Genomic DNA, 21081 nt, shown 5'->3' on the forward strand with positions numbered 1-21081 from the left:
AACATATCTTGAAAACATTTTCAGTTTTAGAAATATGATTAACTTCTCTTTTCCATCAAGGTCTATAAAACATAAAGAAAATTACATGTGTTTCATATATATATATATATATATATATATATATATATGTGTGTGTGTGTGTGTGTGTGTGTGTGTGTACATTTCACATTGTTCAAACAAATATTAAATTAGGATAGAACTATTTATTAAAAATGTCATGTTCTCTTGGTTTGAATGGCATGAGACTGCTATCACAATATGATTTACTTGTTCTTTAAAAAATACTACACATCGCTTTCTCGGCCTTTTGGCTAAGATCAAGTGTAAAAAATACCACACATGTAATTATATTAAAAGTGACACCTGATCGCAAATATTTTTAAAAATGTGTTTATTATCAAAATTTACTTGAATATATGGTCACTTGTAATCTATATAAATTAAAAAATACCTTGCCAATTTCTGTGAAAGACCTTAACCTACATTTTTTTTATTGTGCTTACATTGAATTTATAGATTATTTGAACTAAACTAATTTGTTACATTAGGCCATATAGTCCATGAATAAAGTATATCCCTCTATTTGTTTAGGTTTGTTTTCTTAAGCTCTCAGGAGTGTTCATACATTTCAGGGTAAAAACCTTTCTTTTCTATGTGATCAAATTATTTTATTGACAATGAGAATATGTAGTTGAACAGGTAGCATAAGGTTAATCATTTGGGCAGGGATTTTTAATAAATCTTCTCCCAGAAGGCAGTATATCACACAGTTAACAGAGTAATGTTGTTGCTTTAATTTGCATTTCATTGATTGTGTAGTGTTTGGGATTTCTCTTGTTTGTTGATTGTTTATAGTTTTTAATCAGATTTTCAGTAGATCCAGTTTCCCGTTTCTTTCACTGGATAATCTTACTATACAGTAAACTAGGATCTTTTGTTTTTCTGATAGATACTACAGATGTTCCCATCTAACTTTTGCTTACTAGCTTTGGTTTCTAGATGACAACTATGTTCCATTTGCTACAATACCTCTTCAAGTTCTGATATATCTTTTTATAGACAAAATTTTAGCTTTCCTGGAAATTTTTTGTAAAGTATGAGGTTGGTATATAAAACATTTATTTCAGAAATAGATGCTTCTGCTTACCTTAATAATAAAACTTACAAATGTTTGGAGTTAGTGATCAGAAAAAAAGAGAACAAGTAAATGAATCTTGTCTGAAATTAGGTCAAGAATCGAGTAGAAACTCACTTATGACATAAGAATATTGAATGTATTTATTTCCATTCACCACAGGGAGCATGCATGGGAAGTATAGTTTTAGGTTATGTAAAATGTGAATCTAAAATGTGATATATTAGATGTAAACATTAATGATTTAAAAACAGATAAAGATTGTCATGAATTTTACTGTTATTTGCTACAAATATGTAGGAAGTCTAAGACCATGTCCTCCACGGTCCTTGATTGGTGGCCTAGGCTCTGTGAGCCCCATGTTCCAAAGTTAATTGACTCTGTGGCTCTTCTTGGGGTACAGAATTTCATTTACGTGTTAGGCAAATTAACCTTTTATCTGAAATGTGAGTCCCCAATATTTTTTCACAGCTTATCATTTCTCCTCTGTCTTTGCCTATGACTTTTTTGATCATGTAGAAAATTCTGGTGTTGTGCTTTATTATGCTTATCTATTTATTGAAGATTTATAACTTTATATATATAATGATTTATAATTTTATAGCTTATATATTTAAAATTATATGGCAATCATTATACATTCATACATAATTAACTTCTCTAGACATATTTCCAGGAAAAATAAACTAATAAACTAATATGAAACTTGGAAATTTCTGTTAGTTCAGGGGGTATTTGTTCAAAGTCTGTAAAAGGTAGGAACATATCTCCTCCAGAAACAAAAAATCAGGAAGGGAAATCATGTGTATAACTTATTAAATACTCAGAAGGGAACATTATGATGGTAGAAAAGAAAGGTCTAGAAGGAAATACCTAATACCACATAACTAGAATGAAATCTTACTGTTGGCAAAGCTTCCATGCCATTACTTGAAATTAAGCCAAATCTTCATTGTACTATTTCTGTCAGGACTTATTTCACCTTTATAGTAATGGAGCAATGTGTTATAAAGTTGAGAACAAAATCAATAAACCTTAATTCAATGTTGTATGAATTTTGGTATTTGCATGTGGTAGAGAAGGGGAGGGGGCAATGCAAAGAGGGATTTGTGAGCTTGGACTGGGAAGAGAGGAAGGAGGGAGCTATGATTGGGACGTAAAGTGAATTCAAAACTTAATTAATGCCGGGCGTGGTGGTGCACCCCTTTAATCCCAGCACTCAGGAGGCAGACGCAGGTAGATTTCTGAGTTCCAGGCCAGCCAGGTCTACAGAATAAGTTCCAGTACAGCCAGGGGCCAGGGCTACACAGAGAAACCCTGCCTCGAAAAACAACAAAACAAAAAAACAAACAAAAAAAAACCCAAAAACAAAAAACAAACAAAAAAACAACAACAACAACAAAAACCCACCTTAATTAATTAAAAAAAAAGAATTTCTGAAAATGAATAATTAAAAAGCAAACAAACCAAAAGAAAACTGGACAGATAAAGATATTTTTTGAAACAAACAAAGAAATAATTTACATATAATACTTTCATAAAATGTAAAATATTTTCTGATCAGATAAAAAGAATTCCATAGCTCTCTTTTAGAGAGATTAGGGAAATACAGTGAAGATTATCTCCAGCTACTTCAGCATCTGCAGTCTCTCAGATGCTGCTAGTTGAAACTTTAAAATACTTGGAACATGTCCTTGTGAGTAGCAAACCATCCAATAAAAATAAAATATTTAGTTTAAATGATAGAAAACTATGCAAAAGGAATTAATAATGCATCAAAATATAGATTTACTATTATCGTATACTCTCTGTCCTCTACATATATGTATGTGCACAGGAATGCACAAAAAGTTCAGAACTATGGGCTTGAATCTATGAACACATACCTAAGTCATTTAAAACAAAGATTATGCCACTCTATAACAAGCTATAAGTTAAGGAACGCAGGACAAGCATTGTTATTTAAGCTTGAACAGAAAGCTCCTGTCTCCTTACCCACAGAAGGAAAGGCTGCCAAGAGTGAAGATCAAAGTGTGGAGAACACTTTCCACAAAAGCTGTTGCTTCCATTTTTTATCACTGCTTCTTAGTCCTTTAATACTTTGTTAAAAATCTAAAATAAGCCGGGCGTGGTGGCGCACGCCTTTAATCCCAGCACTCGGGAGGCAGAGGCAGGCGGATTTCTGAGTTCGAGGCCAGCCTGGTCTACAAAGTGAGTGCCAGGACAGCCAGGGCTACACAGAGAAACCCTGTCTCGAAAAACCAAAAAAAAAAAAAAAAATCTAAAATAACAAAATATAAGGTCATTGTTATATGGAGACACCACAATCTCTGTCAGAGAAAAAAGAAAAACTGGTCACACAATGACAGTTTAAATAAACTGTGATATTTTGATCATCACAGATTTGAATTGTTAAATCTTACTTATTTTTCTCGTTTAAATGTATTATTTAATCAAGATACACTGTGAAGTTATCCATCAGTCTTGTATGAGATTTAGATCAAATACATCTGGAGTCTTTGTTTCAACTCAGTGCTCCATCACCCCAGGTGCAGCTGAACAAAACAAATTCAGGCCTAACTACTTCTTTTGATATTGCCATGGATCAGCCAGATCCCAAGATCTTCATCTTCATATGGAGCCTAAGTTCAGTCACGGTAGTGCCTGTTTCAGAGTAGGATATTACCTCTTTGCTCAAGTAGTCACATACTTTTTACACAGTATATATAGAATAATTTTCATTCTGTTTCCACACATGTAATTTGCATGTAATATGACCTTGTATGGCATTTCTCCCCACCACACAATAGTTAATTGTTTAATGTGTCTGTGTTCTACATAGCATCTCTTGAGGTTCAACTACAAGATTATAGTAGTGCTCAATGGTGAGTCCCTTAAAATGTATAAATAGTTCTAAAACAAGTAGCATTGCTTAGTCCTCTGACATAGTTATCTATTACAATAAACACTACGACACCGTGTACTTACCTATGTTCTTTCTGTAATATGTTCTACATTCCTCATAGTATAATAATATTTCTCAATGATCATTATACTGTTATTGATTTACACTGTAGTACCACATTTGTACTACAAGAGAAGTGTCAAAATATTACAAAGTTTTGCCATTACAAACTGACACTATCCATTTATGTTAGTTTTAATTTTTGATATTCTGAAGAAAATAGCTTCATTATTGTTAATCCTGGCTTTCTGTTTGCCCAAGATTTTTGCTCATATTTAGCCATTGTATTGTCTTTCACTGTCATACAGAGAATTGTTCTAAGCAATTTTTAAAGATTACTTTATTTAGTTCTTAGATTAACAGTGTATCTGTACTATCTCCAGTCTATGAGAGAGGCACTGGGTGTTAGGGAAAACTGGGCTAGGATTTCTGCAAAAGCACAAACCAGGCTTTAAATCTAAGTAACTTATATTAGCTCCACCAATGTTTAACTGTATAGCATATCATTTCCAAAGCTATTTGGCATTTGTCAAGTCCAGTGTTACCTATGTTTAAAACTGAGATACTAACAGGAGTGATATGAAATGGTCATGGGAGATTAAAAAGAGTGATGAATTTGAGACTTCCAACCATGGTGCTTAGTATATACTAAGCCCTTCATAAAAATAACCAGTAGTTATTGTGTTAATTTCCTCTCAAGCAAATGTCTTGTTCCTCAATGCTTGCTTCACTTATTTACACTATGTCTCACAAACTATAGATCACAAAAATGCTTATAATTTTACTCATTTCCTTGTAAGTAAATTATTTCTTTGTATAATTTTCCATTAAATACAAACTAAAGACAAATATAGTAGAAGAAATTATTGCTATACCAACAAAAATATACTTCATTTTGGTTTTAATTTCATTATATTCTGTTAGTATAAATCACACTTACTTGGGGAACTGCTTAGTTATAGACATAGTACTAACCCTCAATGATTTGGTGCATGTCTTTGTAATACTGCAAAGGCTCTGCACTTGACATACACACTTAGTAAATGAGAATTTATATTAGGAATATGCCCCCTTGATATCAATTAATTGGAGAATGCATCTGAGTAAGTATGAGTAAGTTATTTATTTTTATGGGTGTTTTTTGATAAAGAGTCTCATTGTGTGGCTCTGGCTACCCTTGAACTTGCCCTGTATACCAGGTTAGCCTCCTACACATGGCAATTCACCTGCCTCTGTCGCACATATTCTGGTATCACAAATGTGAGACAACACACTTAGCTTAGGCATAAAATGTATATTTACAAATAGTCATTAATGTCTGTGCTATATACAGTATTTGAGTATTATCCAATGATTCCTAAAATGTTAATTACATTTGAACATGGCATATATGTAACTTTTAAAGTATTATTGAATAAACAGACCAGCAAATTGCTATAATATCTTTATTAATACTTTTGCCATTTTTTACTATATACCATGAGAATTATTTATCTTTTTTCCCTTTCAGGTCTCCAGAGCTTTACCTGAGAAACAAGGAGAGCTTGAGGTTCACTTAAAAGATTTTAGGCAGCTTGAAGAGCAGCTAGATTACCTGCTCCTGTGGCTCTCTCCTATTAGAAACCAGTTGGAAATTTATAACCAACCAAGTCAACCAGGACCATTTGACATAAAGGTGGGTACCACTTGCTTATGTTTTCATTTCTGGCAATATGACTCAATGACTGAATTAAGTTACTTGTTCATTTCTTTGAATCTCATCACTCCTTAAAACAGGACAAGGGAACCATTATTCAATTCATCACAATAAATGTAGCAACCTGTGAAATGGAGTTTATAGAATAGAAGTTGAGACTGGGAGAACGTCTCATTTCCAAATGGAAAATAGGGGTATTTGCTCAGGAGCAGGGTTAGTGGAAGCAACTGTGGTAAGAGAAGATTCTGGTTAAATGAATAGGAATCTCCCCGAAGACAGGCCAGAATGAACAGAAAGCACCTGGATACTAGAGAATAAAGAATTTAATTTGGAGTTGATCCTTGGTAAAATAATTAAGTAGGGATTTGTTTTGTTTCATATCAGAAAGCATAAAGATAGTTCTAGGGAAGTCTCAGAAGACTTAAATTTTTGTTAAGTAGAGAATTGTTTTAACATTACCATTGATGTTATTGTAATGATTATTTCACTAGCATTTCCTTCTTCTCTAAGAATTTACTGGGCATATTTACTAAAGTGACCACTATAATATTCACATCATGTTAGCATAGTCCATTTTCCATCTCTGCTCTAACGTCACTTAAAATGTATTATATTTGTTAGATGTCTTATATACAACTGAATATTATCTAAAGTTTTCATTCTAGACATTTGAGAAGGTTGTGCTTTAAAGACAATAAAAATAACAGAGTGGTAGAAAGGTTTGTTCCAGCTAAATTGAGTTATATTTGCAAAGTGCAATGTTTTCCTTTTACCTTGCTTCCCTGATGTTTTTATCGAACACTCTGTTAGCAGTACACTGAGAACACATGGTACTTTGTAAGTCGCAGGCAAACAGCATTTCCCCAGTACAGAGCTCAGCCTGCTCAGTCACTGCCAAGGCCAACAATTCAGTCTGATACTCAAACTCATGAGGAACAATGACCTTTACCCAGTAACAAATTAAGTTAACTTTAAAGTATATATAAAGATAAGTAACAAAACAAACTGTACATTGATAATTTTTTGGAGATCCTGACACTAAGGCATGGCTTCTGATGCCTGAGTCATCCTACCCTCAGTCATGCATGCATAGTCACAAGGGATGACTGGACAAAGGACATCCTCAATTCAGAGAAGCCACTCCTTCTAGGATTTTGTTCTTCCAGTTAGCTAGTACACAGCATCCTCAGACATAGTTAACACGAGTGTCATTACCAGTGATGCATCTGATCAATTCTGGATGCTTCATTACTGAATAAACCACCTCACTAAAAAAGTACAGACACTTGAGCCAAATGTCCCATAAATTGAGCCGGATCCCCAGACTTGTTGGATCTAGTATTTTCTTTAAGTCATTGATTTCATATGACAAATCAGAAAGGACACGAATTCTTCCCTCTCAACTAGGAACCATGTTTGATTTTGTAACTTTCGTAACACATATGTAAAAGTTTGTTCATCAGCATGTGTCTTTTGGGAAAAAAAGTAGATACTCAACGTGATCTATGTAACATATGTACAAAAAGGGAAACAAAATCTCATGACACAAAAACTTCGTGTTGAGTTGACCAAAATGACTTTAGTCTGGTCTCTGCCATCCCTTCCTGTCCCCAGTTTGGTTTCCAATACTGAAAAGTCACATCAGTTGTTGTTTATCAAGAGCACAGGAGTTTCTGACAAATAGGTCTTACAGTCTACAGCAAAGGCACTCTTTTCTGTGTTAATGAACTTCATTATCAAAGCCACATGTCACTTCTCTCACTGCTGTGCAGTGTTTTGATGGTGTGCTATTTACTTCCTACAGCTTAGTTTAAATCACTGAGGGAAAAAACAACTGCTTCTTGCTGTGCAGAAAACACTTTGGTATATTCCTTACACATTGTGAGTTCTGTGAGGATTTTGTTGTTTTGGTTTGGTTTTTTTTTTTCATCTTTGAAGTGTAGATTGAAAAATAAATATTCCTTAAGGCTCTTTCTTCTGCTTTTGTCTGTATTCCAATGCAAGGGGACATATGACCATGTGTTTGCTAACTGGAGAACTTCTCCCAGTAATCCCAAAATCCTTGGCTTTTAATCAAGAAATAGTTACCACTGTTAGTATTAATCAAGCAATTCATTATCCCTCTTTGTCTAGCTTCTATCTCTACTCTCTAGTAAATGATTTATTAAAATTACACCTTTTTATCTTTTTGCTTTAATTATGGATTCCAGTCTTTAGGTCTGCTGTATATTCCTCTGCTTAAAAAAATCAAATGTTTACTTTCAAATTTAAAAATGATAAAATGAGTTATTCTTTGTTGGACTTTACCCAAAATTTAAAAAAAAATTAAAAATAAAATAAAGCTTTTAAATGGTTTGGAAAACATGCCAACTTTTTAACACAGGCAATTAAACTGCCTTTTACAAATTTCAGTTATAAGTCATTGCAAAGAAAGTAGATATGAAGGAAGCTAGCAACATCCTGGCTCCATTTCCTTCATTTAAAGAACCTTTCTTTTTCTGTGCATGGTGGTCATGATAATCTCAGGAGCAAAGGGTCTGGCACCCTGCCATTCAGTTCATTAGTTTTCTCTGGTCAACTCTGAGCACCTGTTTAAAAAAAAAATACTATGCAATGTCCTACATGATCTCCATTCAGCATTGCCTGCCTGGCATTTCATTCTTATTGGTGAAATGCTGCAAGGTATGCAATGAAACCCAAGTTTAAAAAAAAAAAAAAGAAAAGAAAAGAAAAGCCCTTAAGGGTTCTGTTCTAATATATTGTTTATACTGGAGTGAAAATTGACTGAACATTACTTGGTTTGTGCAATTTACTCCCAAAATATTCCTATTCAGGAAATCCTGCAAATAGCAATATTCATCTTGAAAATCACCTCACAGAACCCTGAGCAAGCTGAGAAACATAATCAATGAGATCTGTGATGTAGAGGGTGAAAATGAGGCATAATCACAGCCCTTTCCCATCAGTCAGCCCACTAGAAGGCAAGCCTTTGAATTTTGATTTTCAAATGTACTCTCAATTTAGACATAAACTATCTTGATTTCAGATTTCACAAATGATAATTGAATGCTAAGATCCAGGGACCAGTTTAGAATTTCTATAAAGGATCTTATGCTTTTAATCTTTAATGAAAACTCTCAATAATGAGCTAGAGGTAGACTGTTTATCTGACATATAATAGTCTAACTACTGCTTTCTAAACTTTTTATTGAAATAGCAGGTAGAGTAAATACGTAATTCATTCAGTTAAAGCTTAGTAAATGGACTATTTCTGTATTGATGACAAGGGTGGGCTTTCCTTGCTCAAGAATGGCTTTTTCTGCTGTGGTCTATAAATAAACCCAACATGCTGGCTCTTCCTTACCATGTTATAAATGTAATTGTCTATAATGTCAAATTCACAGACATGTTACAGAATCCTAATAGCTGACCGCTACAAAAACTAAATAACTGAATCATGCATTCACATAGCAGTGAGTATTGTCAGGGAAAATAATGGACAATTTAACCGGCAAGAGAGACTTTATTTTGGCACTTGTGCAAATGGCAGGAAGAAAATGAACACAATTCTCTTCAAACAAGACAGGAGATGTGGCTTAGCTGGCTTGTCTTACATACATGAAGCACTGTATAAAACAGGCAAATACTAGTAATTCAGGATGCCAGGAGGTAGACACAGAAGACATTAGATTTCAAGTCCATTATCAACTATATAGTCAGTTTGAGGCCAGCCTGAGTGACCTGAAAGCCTGTCTCAAAAAGAAAACAAACAAGAAACAAACACACCTAACCCAACCATCACAAAATAAACAAAATAAAGGGCCTTCCAAGTGCAAGTTAGTAGAAAAAATGCATGAGGGTTTCTACGGGCAACAACTGAAAGTATGTAGGCTATCTACGTTTCCCAGTTGTGTGTTTTGAAGTCAACCCCCATCTTCCTACAAACTTGAACATCAGGGCACTAATTTCCCTTGAAATGGTGAGTCAGGAGGGTCCTTAAAGCAGATATTCCAGAGTCAGAACAAGAGATATTGTAATTGTAAGAGGCAAAAAATGGATGCATAACAGAAGAGCATTTGGATGAAATGTTCTTCAAAAAGGAGAAGTGAGATTTATGGTGAGGAAGATATTGAGACTACAGCAGTCTGTCAGTCTCTTTTTTGTTCTATGGAAGCCTGGGCTCCCCTGAGCAACTTTGTAAAGCTGGTTTTTGAAACTGAAGATAGACCAACAAAGGAGATGCAGGAAATCCTGCTGTCCACCATGAGTATACACAATATTTTGTAATAGTAGGGATTGAACCTAGCACAACATGCATGCTAGAGCAGCTCTCTACCACTGAGCTGTATCTCTAAGCCTTACTTAATATTTAGAATCATAATAGAGCCTCACAAAGTTGCTCAGGAACACCTTGAGTGTGTCAGGCTTCTGAGCAACTGGAATTCTACACCTGTGCTACCAGGTTTAGCAGTATTTTTTAATTTATAAAGAACAGATCATAATGCAAGAATATTTTCTAATTAAAAAAAAAACTTTTCAACTAATTTCTCACTAGGATTCTGTTTTGGTTAAAACTTACTATTAAGGAGCTTACAAATAAATCCATAGCAAGCATTGACTATGTAACATAAGATTCCTTCTCAGCTGGGCATGGTGGTGCACGCCTTTAATCCCAGCACTTCAGGGGGCAGAGGCAGGCAGATTTCTGAGTTTAGAGGCCAGCCTGGTCTACAAAGTGAGTTCCAGGACAGCCAGTACGGGGGAACGCCAGGGCCAAGAAGTGGAAGTGGGTGTGTAGGGGAGTTGGGGGAGGGTCTGGGGGACTTTTGGGATAGCATATGAAATGTAAATGAAGAAAATACCTAATTAAAAAAAAGAAAAACTAAAAAAAAAAAGATTCCTTCTCTATGAACATAAGTCTACTGAGATTGGTACCATATATTCCTTCCTCCTTCTGGAAGGACCAGTTGCTTTACTTTGAGACAAAATTATTTTTTCTTCACAAAATATACCCTGTAGGTGGCATATTTTATGTACAAGTTTTATTCTATTGTCCTTTTTATTTCTGGTAGTTTTATTTATGCATGCTTTACTTGTAATTTTTAACGGTTAGTGACTAATTTTCTGAGACAATCAAATACATATTTAGCAGTAAACTGTCACATACCAGCATCTTCAAACACTGTTGGATTGACTCTCCCTGGGAAAACCAAGTGAAAGTGCATTAACCCCAGACACACATGGAAGCCAATCCATAACATAACAATGAGGCTTTATTGGGCTAGATTACAGAGCACAAATGAGGACTTACATATAGGGACACTGGTGACCCCAAACCAGGTGTGTTCATCTAGGAAACTATAGATTTACACCTAGTGATGGATGTAAGCATCCTGGAAGCTGCATTGTGGAGTTCCGCTTTCAATTATCCTTCCTCTTCTTAACACAGTCTGTCTTCCGGATTTGTTGTCGTTGTTGTTGTTGTTGTTGGAAAAGGTTGTAACCTTTTCCACCATTTTGTTCTTCTCTAGCAGCAATGACTAATGCAGGTAAACTCCAACAAGTCTCATTATGACATAGAGAATAAGAGGCAGAAAATGAGAGGAAGAAAAAGAAATAAAGCATAGAGTAAGAAATTCTTTCCTGTGACAATTAAAACCATTTCCCAGTTGTTTTGGAGGAAAATTTTAGTATTTGTTTTAGTCACATAATTTCACAGAGGCTACAGGCCAATATTTGGATAAGGGAATGAGGCCATGCATCAGCTACCTTGCTCTATGCAGAGACCCTCTGAAGGCATAAAATATCCAATTTGTTTGTGGTATAAGAGGAGCCTGTCACTTTAAGCCTTTGAATCAAGTACTGAAGAAACCAGGGTCAAATCCAGAGCTGGCAGAACCCCTGCTAAAGTCAACCCATGGACGGGTCTCATCAGTATCGAAAAGGGAAAAAGAAACTCAAAAGAATCACAACTACTACATCTACTGCAGCACAGATTCCTTCCAAACTTATAAGACATCATGTAAGGATAAACCATTTTTTGTCCAATCCTTTTGGTACCTGGCTGAGATATATATAGTCAATGCCCCAATCTACCTGGAAACATAAACCTTGAAGCATAGCTAGACTTTATATTATATATACTAATACCCACCCCTGAGGGAACAAAGTTATGAAAGTTAGATGTTCCCTTTGTCCCCCGGAGACTCTGTAGCACATAACTTCAATCTAACTCAACAAGAACCTGAAATCTCTGTCACATATGTACATGAAAATAAAGATCCTGATCTTCCATCTCAACTCCCATATCTCCAACCAACAAGCAGGAACATTACTTCTAGAAAACAAATCCACCAAGAGACAATCTCTTGAGCAGAGAACCAGAAGCGGAAGCTCATTCTCCAACTCAACTAGTCAATTTAAAACAATGGGCGTCTCAAGACTCTAAACTGCTATTTCTTTAGGGAAGAATTCTTGGAACCGCTCATGCAAATATATTTTGTACTAACACTTGGTTGGCCAAGATAAATCTACTATATGTTTTATGTCTTGTAAGAATTTCAGTGTTCCCTGTTAATCCCAGGAAGAGGACTCTATAAAAACCTCTCTTGCATGCAAGGTAGTTTCTAAAACTAGTTTAGAAGACAGAATACCTCTGTGTAGACATAGATATTTTAAAAACCTATTCTTTTTAAAAATATTTTTATTAGGTATTTTCCTCAATTACATTTCCAATGCTATCCCAAAAGTCCCCCATACCCTCCCCCCCCAATCCCCTACCCACCCACTCCCACTTTTTGGCCCTGGCATTCCCCTGCACTGGGGCATATAAAGTTTGCATGTCCAATGGACCTCTCTTTCCAGTGATGGCCAACTAGGCCATCTTTTGATACATATGCAGCTAGAGTCAAGAGCCCCAGGGTACTGGTTAGTTCATAATGTTGTTGCACCTATAGGGTTGCAGATCCCTTTAGCTCCTTGGATACTTTCTCTAACTCCTCCATTGGGGGCCCTGTGATCCATCCACTAGCTGACTGTGAGCATCCACTTCTGTGTTTGCTAGGCCCCAGCATAGAAGTGTTTTCAAATGTTTTGAGGCCCCTTCTAGCCCACTGTCCAAAGATAGGGAAGAAAAGGTGGTAAATAAGACAAGTGCATGTGGACTATTTAGAAGTAGTTTTCAGGGTGATCTTAATCTCCTTTGTCAGGATGCCAGCAGTCCAGTTTAGTAGTGTCACAATACAAAACACAAATCAGCAGTAGGGGCATGATCCAGTGGAAACTTCCAGGCCTCCACTTAATTGACACAGTCAGCTAGAGGGAACAGAACCAACCAGAACACCAGGAGAAGTTCTCTGGAGTGCCTCTCTCAGTGAAGTGAAGATCAGCACATTTACAAGACCAACAAAGTGCTGCAAAGCTACCTATGCAAGCACACCATCATTGTCCATTGAGTCTTACTCATACTGTCTCCAAACACCACATGTCTCCCATGGGTCTTGCTTCAGAAAAACACCATGTTGTCCTGCATCATATGCCACTATCAAAAACTTGCACTTCACCCCCTATATATTTTAACCCCTTGGATTTTAAAATTTATGTTTAAAAGGAGTTTTCTGTATATATTTTTTCTATGTATGTTGTGCTTTTTTTTTTCAACTTGACACAAGCTAAATTTGTATGGGAAGAAGGAGCCCCAATATAGAAAGTGCCTTCATCAGAGGCAGGCGTATTTCTGAGTTCGAGGCCAGCCTAGTCTACAAAGTGAGTTCCAGGACAGCCAGGGCTACACAGAGAAACCCTGTCTCGATTCCCCACCCCCAAAAAAATACCCACAAAAAGTGCCTTCATCAGATTGGTAAGTAGGCAAGTGTATGGGGCATTTTATTGATTAGTGGCTGATGTGGGAAGGTCAAGCCCACTGTCAGCTATACTACTCCATGCCAGAAGTTTCTGGGAGGCATAAGAATGGTGGCTGAAAGTGAGCCTGGGAACAGTCCAGTAGGTAGTATTCTTCAGTAGTTCTGCTTTAGTTCCTGCCTCCAAGTTCCCTCCTCAAGCTATTGCCCTGGGTTCCCTTGATAATGAACTGTGTGTAACTTGTAAACCAATACATGAAGTTGTTTTGGTGGGTGTATATTACAACAACAGACACATTGTGTGTGTATATCTGCTTTTCTCTCTCTCTCTCTTTCTCTCTCTCTCTCTCTCTCTCTCCCTGCCCTGCCTCTGTGTGTGTGTATGTCTTTATAGAAGAAGAATTTGAGAGCGAGCAGAAGGGGAGAGTGTAGCAGGAGATAGAGAAAGAAGGGCAGAAATGGTGTAAATACAGCACAGTCTTGTCTTAAATTCTCGAAAAATAAAAATTATAAATAAATTAAAATGTATTGTTTTACTCCTCAGAATGTATCCAATGTAATACAAACACAATAATATATTATCTACCATCATCCACTTTAAAAATGCATGAACAAACTTATCTTTTATAAATAGAAATTTTATATTTTGCTGCTTATTCTTTAAATCACACTTTCATTTTCCTCCCCTCAAAAAATTATATCCTAATATAGTATGTATTTATGCTATAAAATCTTTTATTAACCACTCAGTCATAATTTTGTATGACAAGTATATCTATGTGAAATTCAATTTTTAGAAACAATTTCTTGTGACAATAAAACTCTCTCAGTATTTTTTAAATCCATTAAATTGATTTGTATTTGCAATTACCATTAACATCCATGGCTAGTAATAACTAGACATGCTAAGTTTTTGACCAATAAATATCAAACATAGTCAGGAAAAGTTTTCTCTGAAACAAGTTTGTTAATGAAATGAGGAAGTGTTTGGTAGCTTGATGATTCTCGATTCAAAATGGATTTCAATTACCAGTGTTTGGATTTATACTTTTGTTTTTGAATGAATATATCTCAGAAACAATGACCATTGGTATATTCTAAAGAGTTATTCTTGAGAGTGGGGAGAAATTTCATAGACCAAATGGTGGGGGGAAGAAATTAAAATGGCAAACAAATTTAGCATGATAACAGATCCATTCAAAACCCTTAATGGGGCTAAGAATCTGGACAGTGGGGCCATTCATAACATTCCAGTCCTCATCTCACTAAGATAGTCTTCACATAATTCCAGGGAAATACACCAGTCTGAAGATTGTTCTCTAGGTTAACATTCTTGTATGGAAAGGAAAAGAGTACAATTTGATGCCTGGTTTGATACTTGTTACACTGCTAAAACATCATCAATTTCATCTTACTATAGTCACTGAACTCACTGGGCTCATTCCTGAAATACATTTATTGCCATTGTGCCTTACTTGGAATAGTTTATCATATAGAATGTTCTCCATTATTGATGTGACATTTCTCCCATCTTGTCTTTATTTAGTGGGATTAGATGTAAAAGGGTTTGTCAACCCTGTCCTCAAATTAAGATTGGTGTGTGCCATTTCATCATATTTTGGTTTTGTTTCCAGTTTGATTTTGAGACAGGGTCATATTACATAGCCTTTGTTATCCTGGAACTCACTATGTAGATCAAAATGGACTCAGCCTCTCAGAGATACCTTTGCCTCTGCTACTATTAAAGGAGTGAAGCACCCAACCCTGTTGATTCATTCTTTGTTAAGGGCAACATCAGGAAATAACCTGTCCCCTTGTGCCTAATTTTGGGTTCATTTATAGATGTGCAGTTGTCTTTCTGGGAAAAAAATGTTCTCCTATACAAGGCCTTTTCTAACTCAACTCCAATTGTTCTGCCTCCTACTTCAATATACTTGTCACTCTACTTGATAATAGGCATAAGAAAGAGAACATTCGGGCTTTTGTTTTTCTGTTATACTGTAATAGACTCCATTAAATATTAATACAATCAGAGTATCTTAATCAATTATAAGTAAAATACATGCAAATAATTAAATACAATTAGGTATCTCAGAGTTCTCTTTTAAATTTAGATCATATAAGTATAATATAATATAATTGTATATACCTCTTCTATAAATTTATCTATATCAGCAAAACATCTCCAATAGACTGAATCCCAAAGAATATGTGCACAATAGCACATTCTAGAAAACCTCATTCTACATTAACATAGACTTGCTTTGGTTAGAACCTTCAACTAGTTATACATTTATTATCCCTTTATTTCCTATCTACTTGCTATATTTTTATATTGTCAACAAGCATATAGTCCAACATTTTATATGTATTACTTAAATGCATATGAAATTTGGTCACACCAATCACCAGTGAACATCTCTAAGTGTACTAATGAAATTTCTATTCAGTTAACAAGCCACATATTGATTGATTTTGCTGTCTTATGTTAAGGAGCTACTCACTCTCAAATTGCTTAGAGTAGGTATCGTGTATAAATAGACTCCAAGTATGAAGTATAATCAATGCTAACACATATGCCATGTTGTATAGTGAGTGTTCTAAAAGGATGCCATAAGAGCCTCAGAGACTGAACTCTGACCTAATAAAAACATAGTGGCTCTCCAAGGAACTTCCATCAGTAGCAGGAAGATATTTTATATGGTCCCTGTACCTTTTCTATGTTTCATCACCATTCTTTATTGAAGGAGATTGGTTCCAACTCACTATCATTTTAAGTTATATTCTTTTTTGAGTAAGGATGGTGTTTTTTCAAGTCTCCAGATCATTTTGTCTCTTTCTGGGTTTCTCCATTGGCTACCCACCCAAAAAAAAAAAAAAAAAAAAAAAACCTGAAACAAATCAACTTCATGACTTAAAGTAGAACCATGGCTCTTCTCCACAAGAAATGTTTTAAATAACAAAATGATTCTAGCTTTAAGGTTGCAATCTGAGGCCTTTAAGACCAATTTTAAAATGAAGTAGAAATTGTTCTTGTCTTTCATAGCAAATAGTCTTGGAAAGATGTTCACTTTGATGAAAAATTATAGCCCAATTACAGGTTTAAACGTTGATTTCCTTTTTAAAATCTATTTTACAATATGTGATGATGATGACAACAGGGTTGTTTGTCTATTGCCCTTCTGCAGATGACTACAACATTCTGACAATTTAGGAACTACAGGCTCTGGTCTTCTCTCAGCCATTTGTTTTCCAGATATGTCAAAAATAATTATTTAGAAAGTTTTAATTTTATTTCTATAAAATTTTTAAATTTTATTTCTATAAAAAATTTTTTTCTTATAAAACTATAAACTACTTGATTTAGTCTTCAGGTACACCCATAGTGGCTTGCCATTTGGCTGGCTAGTTTTATTAGTACCCTGAGATGTAATTTATCTAAATCTTGAGAGTTAATTCTAAACAGATTGGGGCCCTCTAATCTCTTTACTCCTCTTGGGCACTACTTCGCTGTCAGTATTATTTGCTCTGTTCTTGGCAGTTAGAATATTATTCCTCTTGACATACAAGAAGTAAACTCAATAGAATTAAAGGTCCCAGTTTTAATTTTCCCTTACCAATACTAAACAATCTTCTTCCAAAGAAGACTTTGCCTCTCCTACATCATTATTTTGCTCTAGATATAACTTAAAGTCATTTTGTTACCCAGAAACTATTTTTGCTTCCTTCATACCATACTTTTACTAAATACTAGAATTTTATCTTTTTAGTGATATTTCACTGTTCCATTAAAGGAAATTGTAGGTAATGATACTTTGTAGGAAGTTAATGTGAGAACATCAGAAGCAATGTTATCATTTTAAAATGGAAACTACAAAAATCTCTGCCCTGAACATGGCTACTGTCCCTTTAGAAATAGACACGAAGGAGGAAAATTAGAACATTTTCAAGAGCTTTCAGACATCTTTGTGTAAGTGGACTACCTAGTTTGCTGCCATGCTGTCAAAGGGGTGGCTTTGATAGGGAGACAAAATACAGGGTAGAAAACAATTGAAATTAAATATGAAGGGTTTTTTTTTTTGTTAAGAGATTACCACCATGGCAGAAATAAGTATTGATACATAGCAGTAGTGATGAATTCATATACACCCAGAAATGTTATCTATCCACTTGCAAATTGCAATATTCAGTATATACAGCATTTATAACTATATTTTTAAGAGTCAAACACTGTTAAAATTTTCTGAGAAATCTGTACTCACAATGCTGCTTTTTTATAAAGCTGTTATCACTGAAAGGTACATAATATGCATATGGAGATAAAATGAAATTTGGAGTTAATGTTTATCCATTCCCCCATCAATATGTGCTACATAGGATTATACTTCTCAAAGTTTACAGTAGTAGAATAACCCAGGAATAGTATAAAATATACTTCACTAATATTGATAGTCTAAGGACTTATGTGTGTGTATGTGTGTGTGTGTGTGTGTGTGTGTGTATGTATACCACTTTTACACATGCCAGGGTCAAGAAGGAATATCATTTAAGAAAATGTCTCTACAAGACCAGGCTCTAGGGGTCATTTTTTGAGTAATGGCTGATGTGTGTGTGTGTGGGGGGGGGGTCCAGCCCACTGTGGTTCATGCTAACCCCAGGCAGATGGCTGTGGTTATGTGAGAAGTTAAGCTGACATAGCCATAAGGAAAAAGTCAGTAAGCAGCATTCCCCCATAGCCTATACTTCAGTTCCTGCTTCCAAGTTTCTGCTTTGGTTTCCTGCTGTCTTACTCCCATGATGGACTTTGATCAGAAAACGTACACCAAATAAATTCTTTCTTTCCCATATTGCTTTGGGTCATAACCTTTACCATAGGGATGAAACTAGGACATTGATTAGTTCCACTATGGATTTTTTTTAGTGTTTGTTTGTGTGTTTTCTGTATGTGAGTACACTGCCACTCTCTTCAGACACACCAGAAGAAGGCATCAGATCACTTTACAGATGGTTGTGAGCCACCATGTGTTTGCTTGGAATTGAACTCAGGACCTCTGGAGAGCAGTTGGTGCTCTTAACTGATGAGCCATCTCTCCAGCCAATCCATTATGGATTTTTAAGTAGACAAATAGCCATAACTATATTATGTATGCTGAGTAGTTATGTAGTATGTCTTGGTGGAGTATTCATTCACAGTAAGCAAGATCTCCATTATGTCTCTGTGAACTCCACAATTTTCTCCCTCATTAGGCAGTGAGGGAAAAGCTCTCATCCTGAATACCAATTCATCTAGTCTCATTGTCTGAGCCAGTATCTCTTAGATAAATAATCTGTATTTTCTGATTCCTTTTTTCCCTCCTGCTTCTCTACAGGATGTCACGCTAATTGATAACTGGAAGAAACTGCAGTGTATATAGGATATAAGAACCCCACGAAGGTGCTTTTACTCGCCTATGACTCTCTCTTCTATGTAGTGTCTTCCTTGCTGACCTAGTAGCTATGAGACTGTATTTCTGTCAGGAAATGATCTTCATTGCTCTCTAAACTGTATTGGTTGTAAAGGAATCCTTAAATCTGGAAGTTATCACTGAAGAACATGTAAAATTCTAAATACATAATTATAATTATTCTTAAAGCAGGCATGACTGTCATTATGCTAAGATGTCTGCCTAGAAGTTACAACTACATAAAACCTGACATTACATTTTTATTTCATGAGAGATGAGGGGTGGGTTTGCTGTTTACAGAAAAAATATGCATGTGCTTTGGGGGAAAACAAAAGGCAAAGGAGTTATAGACATATCCTCTGTGACTGAAATGGCAGAAAACACATATATGTGTACATATAAAGGTGTAACATAAATGCCACATACTTTATGTAAAATGGGCTTATAATAGAGTACATTAAGAAATACTTAAAGCCTGGCAGTGGTGGCACATGCCTTTAATCCCAGCACTTGGGAGGGAGAGGCAAGCAGATTTCTGAGTTCAAGGCCAGCCTGGTCTCCAGAGTGACAGCCAGGACTTCACAGAGAAACCCTGTCTCAAAAGAAAAAAAGAAATACTTTAAAGTAATATTTAGTATTTAGTTTTCATATTAGGAAATTATTCTAAATTTAGCCTCTATGCACATTTGAGAGTCTAAAAAAATTACCAAAAATTAAAGGTAAAATTTAATTTAAATATAATGTAAAACTCTAAGATCCTGAAAAAGAATACATTTTAGAGATTTAAATATAGTGGAATTCAGAGTAGGCTTATATTTTATCAGTATGTAAATACATCACATTTCATGTGACTCTTAACAATGAAACAAGTCTACATTTTAAATTTTGGATGTGTTGCTTTAGAAATACCACATAGAAAATGCAAACATAGTAAAAAAATGTCTCTAACATGATTGATTATGAGACTGAGGTAGGAGGATATCAAGTTCCAGGTCCATCTGAGCTACATAGCAAGTTCTTGTATTTTAAAAGAAAAAAATTAGTAATACAGCTCGTCGGTAGGCTGAATGCCAAATAAGCACAAAGTCTTAGATTTGTTCCCAAGAACCAAAAGCAAAGAAAAACATAAAACGTCATAGTGCTTTTCTATATCCTGAGATGTAGATAAATATAAAATAAATACTTATTATATTAAATTAAGCTCATTAAAAGTAAGAGTATATCATGAACCTAATTAACAAATACAATTCTATGATATATATTATAACTACTTCAGCTGATGTGACTGTTCTTGAAAGCTGTACATGATTTAAAATTTACCATAATACACCCCATACTTCTAAATTGCCAAATAGCAAATATTTTCATATTCACATATTTCTTTCTGTCATTCTTTCTGCTTTTCTCTGTGTGGTTGTTGTAGTGAGGGTAGGCTTATGCATTTACACTTTAGATCTATATCTAAAACTATATATAATATTTTATACTTCAAAATATAATATTTTGAAATACCATGTTTTAGAGAATATCAAATACATGGGCATACATATTTTGGAAAAAGTAAGTTAATTCTTAAATTTGTGATATATTCCATACACATTGAACTTGTTCATGGTTTCAGACAATATACAGACAAATACAGAATATATGTTTAAAACATCTGAAACAGCATTCAAATTTTGAATATTCCAATACCTCTTCGAGAAATAGTGAGTATTAAACAAGTACTAAGCTTAAGAATTTATAAAAGACATAGTTTAGTAAAAGTTTTGATTTTAATATTAAGCAGCTCAAAATGAGCTAATATGAATTGATTTTTAATAATGTGGTTATTAAAGTGAGATTGATGAAATTAATAACTTTATTAAGTATTCATAAGGTAATACACAAAAGAATGTGTAGGACCCTGCTAGAATTCTTCTGTTGCTCAATGAAACTTAAAAGCCATGTGCATTTTTTTTAATTTTTAATATTTTTATTAC

General features: G+C 34.9%; 1 protein-coding gene across 4 annotated transcripts in view; it reads left to right on the forward strand.

Moving 5' to 3' along the window:
* The window catches only part of Dmd (dystrophin), a 2293239-nt gene that overhangs the window by 1481367 nt on the left and 790791 nt on the right, over positions 1–21081 (forward strand). For all 4 annotated transcript variants that reach the window (XM_029473189.1, XM_021152893.1, XM_029473188.1 and 1 more), the window contains exon 48: positions 5611–5775. In XM_029473189.1, coding sequence (XP_029329049.1) covers positions 5611–5775 — 165 coding nt within the window. The remainder of the gene's footprint in view (positions 1–5610; positions 5776–21081) is intronic.

The sequence above is a fragment of the Mus caroli genome, chromosome X (genome assembly GCF_900094665.2).
Source record: "Mus caroli chromosome X, CAROLI_EIJ_v1.1, whole genome shotgun sequence".
Classification (NCBI taxonomy): Eukaryota; Metazoa; Chordata; class Mammalia; order Rodentia; family Muridae; genus Mus; species Mus caroli.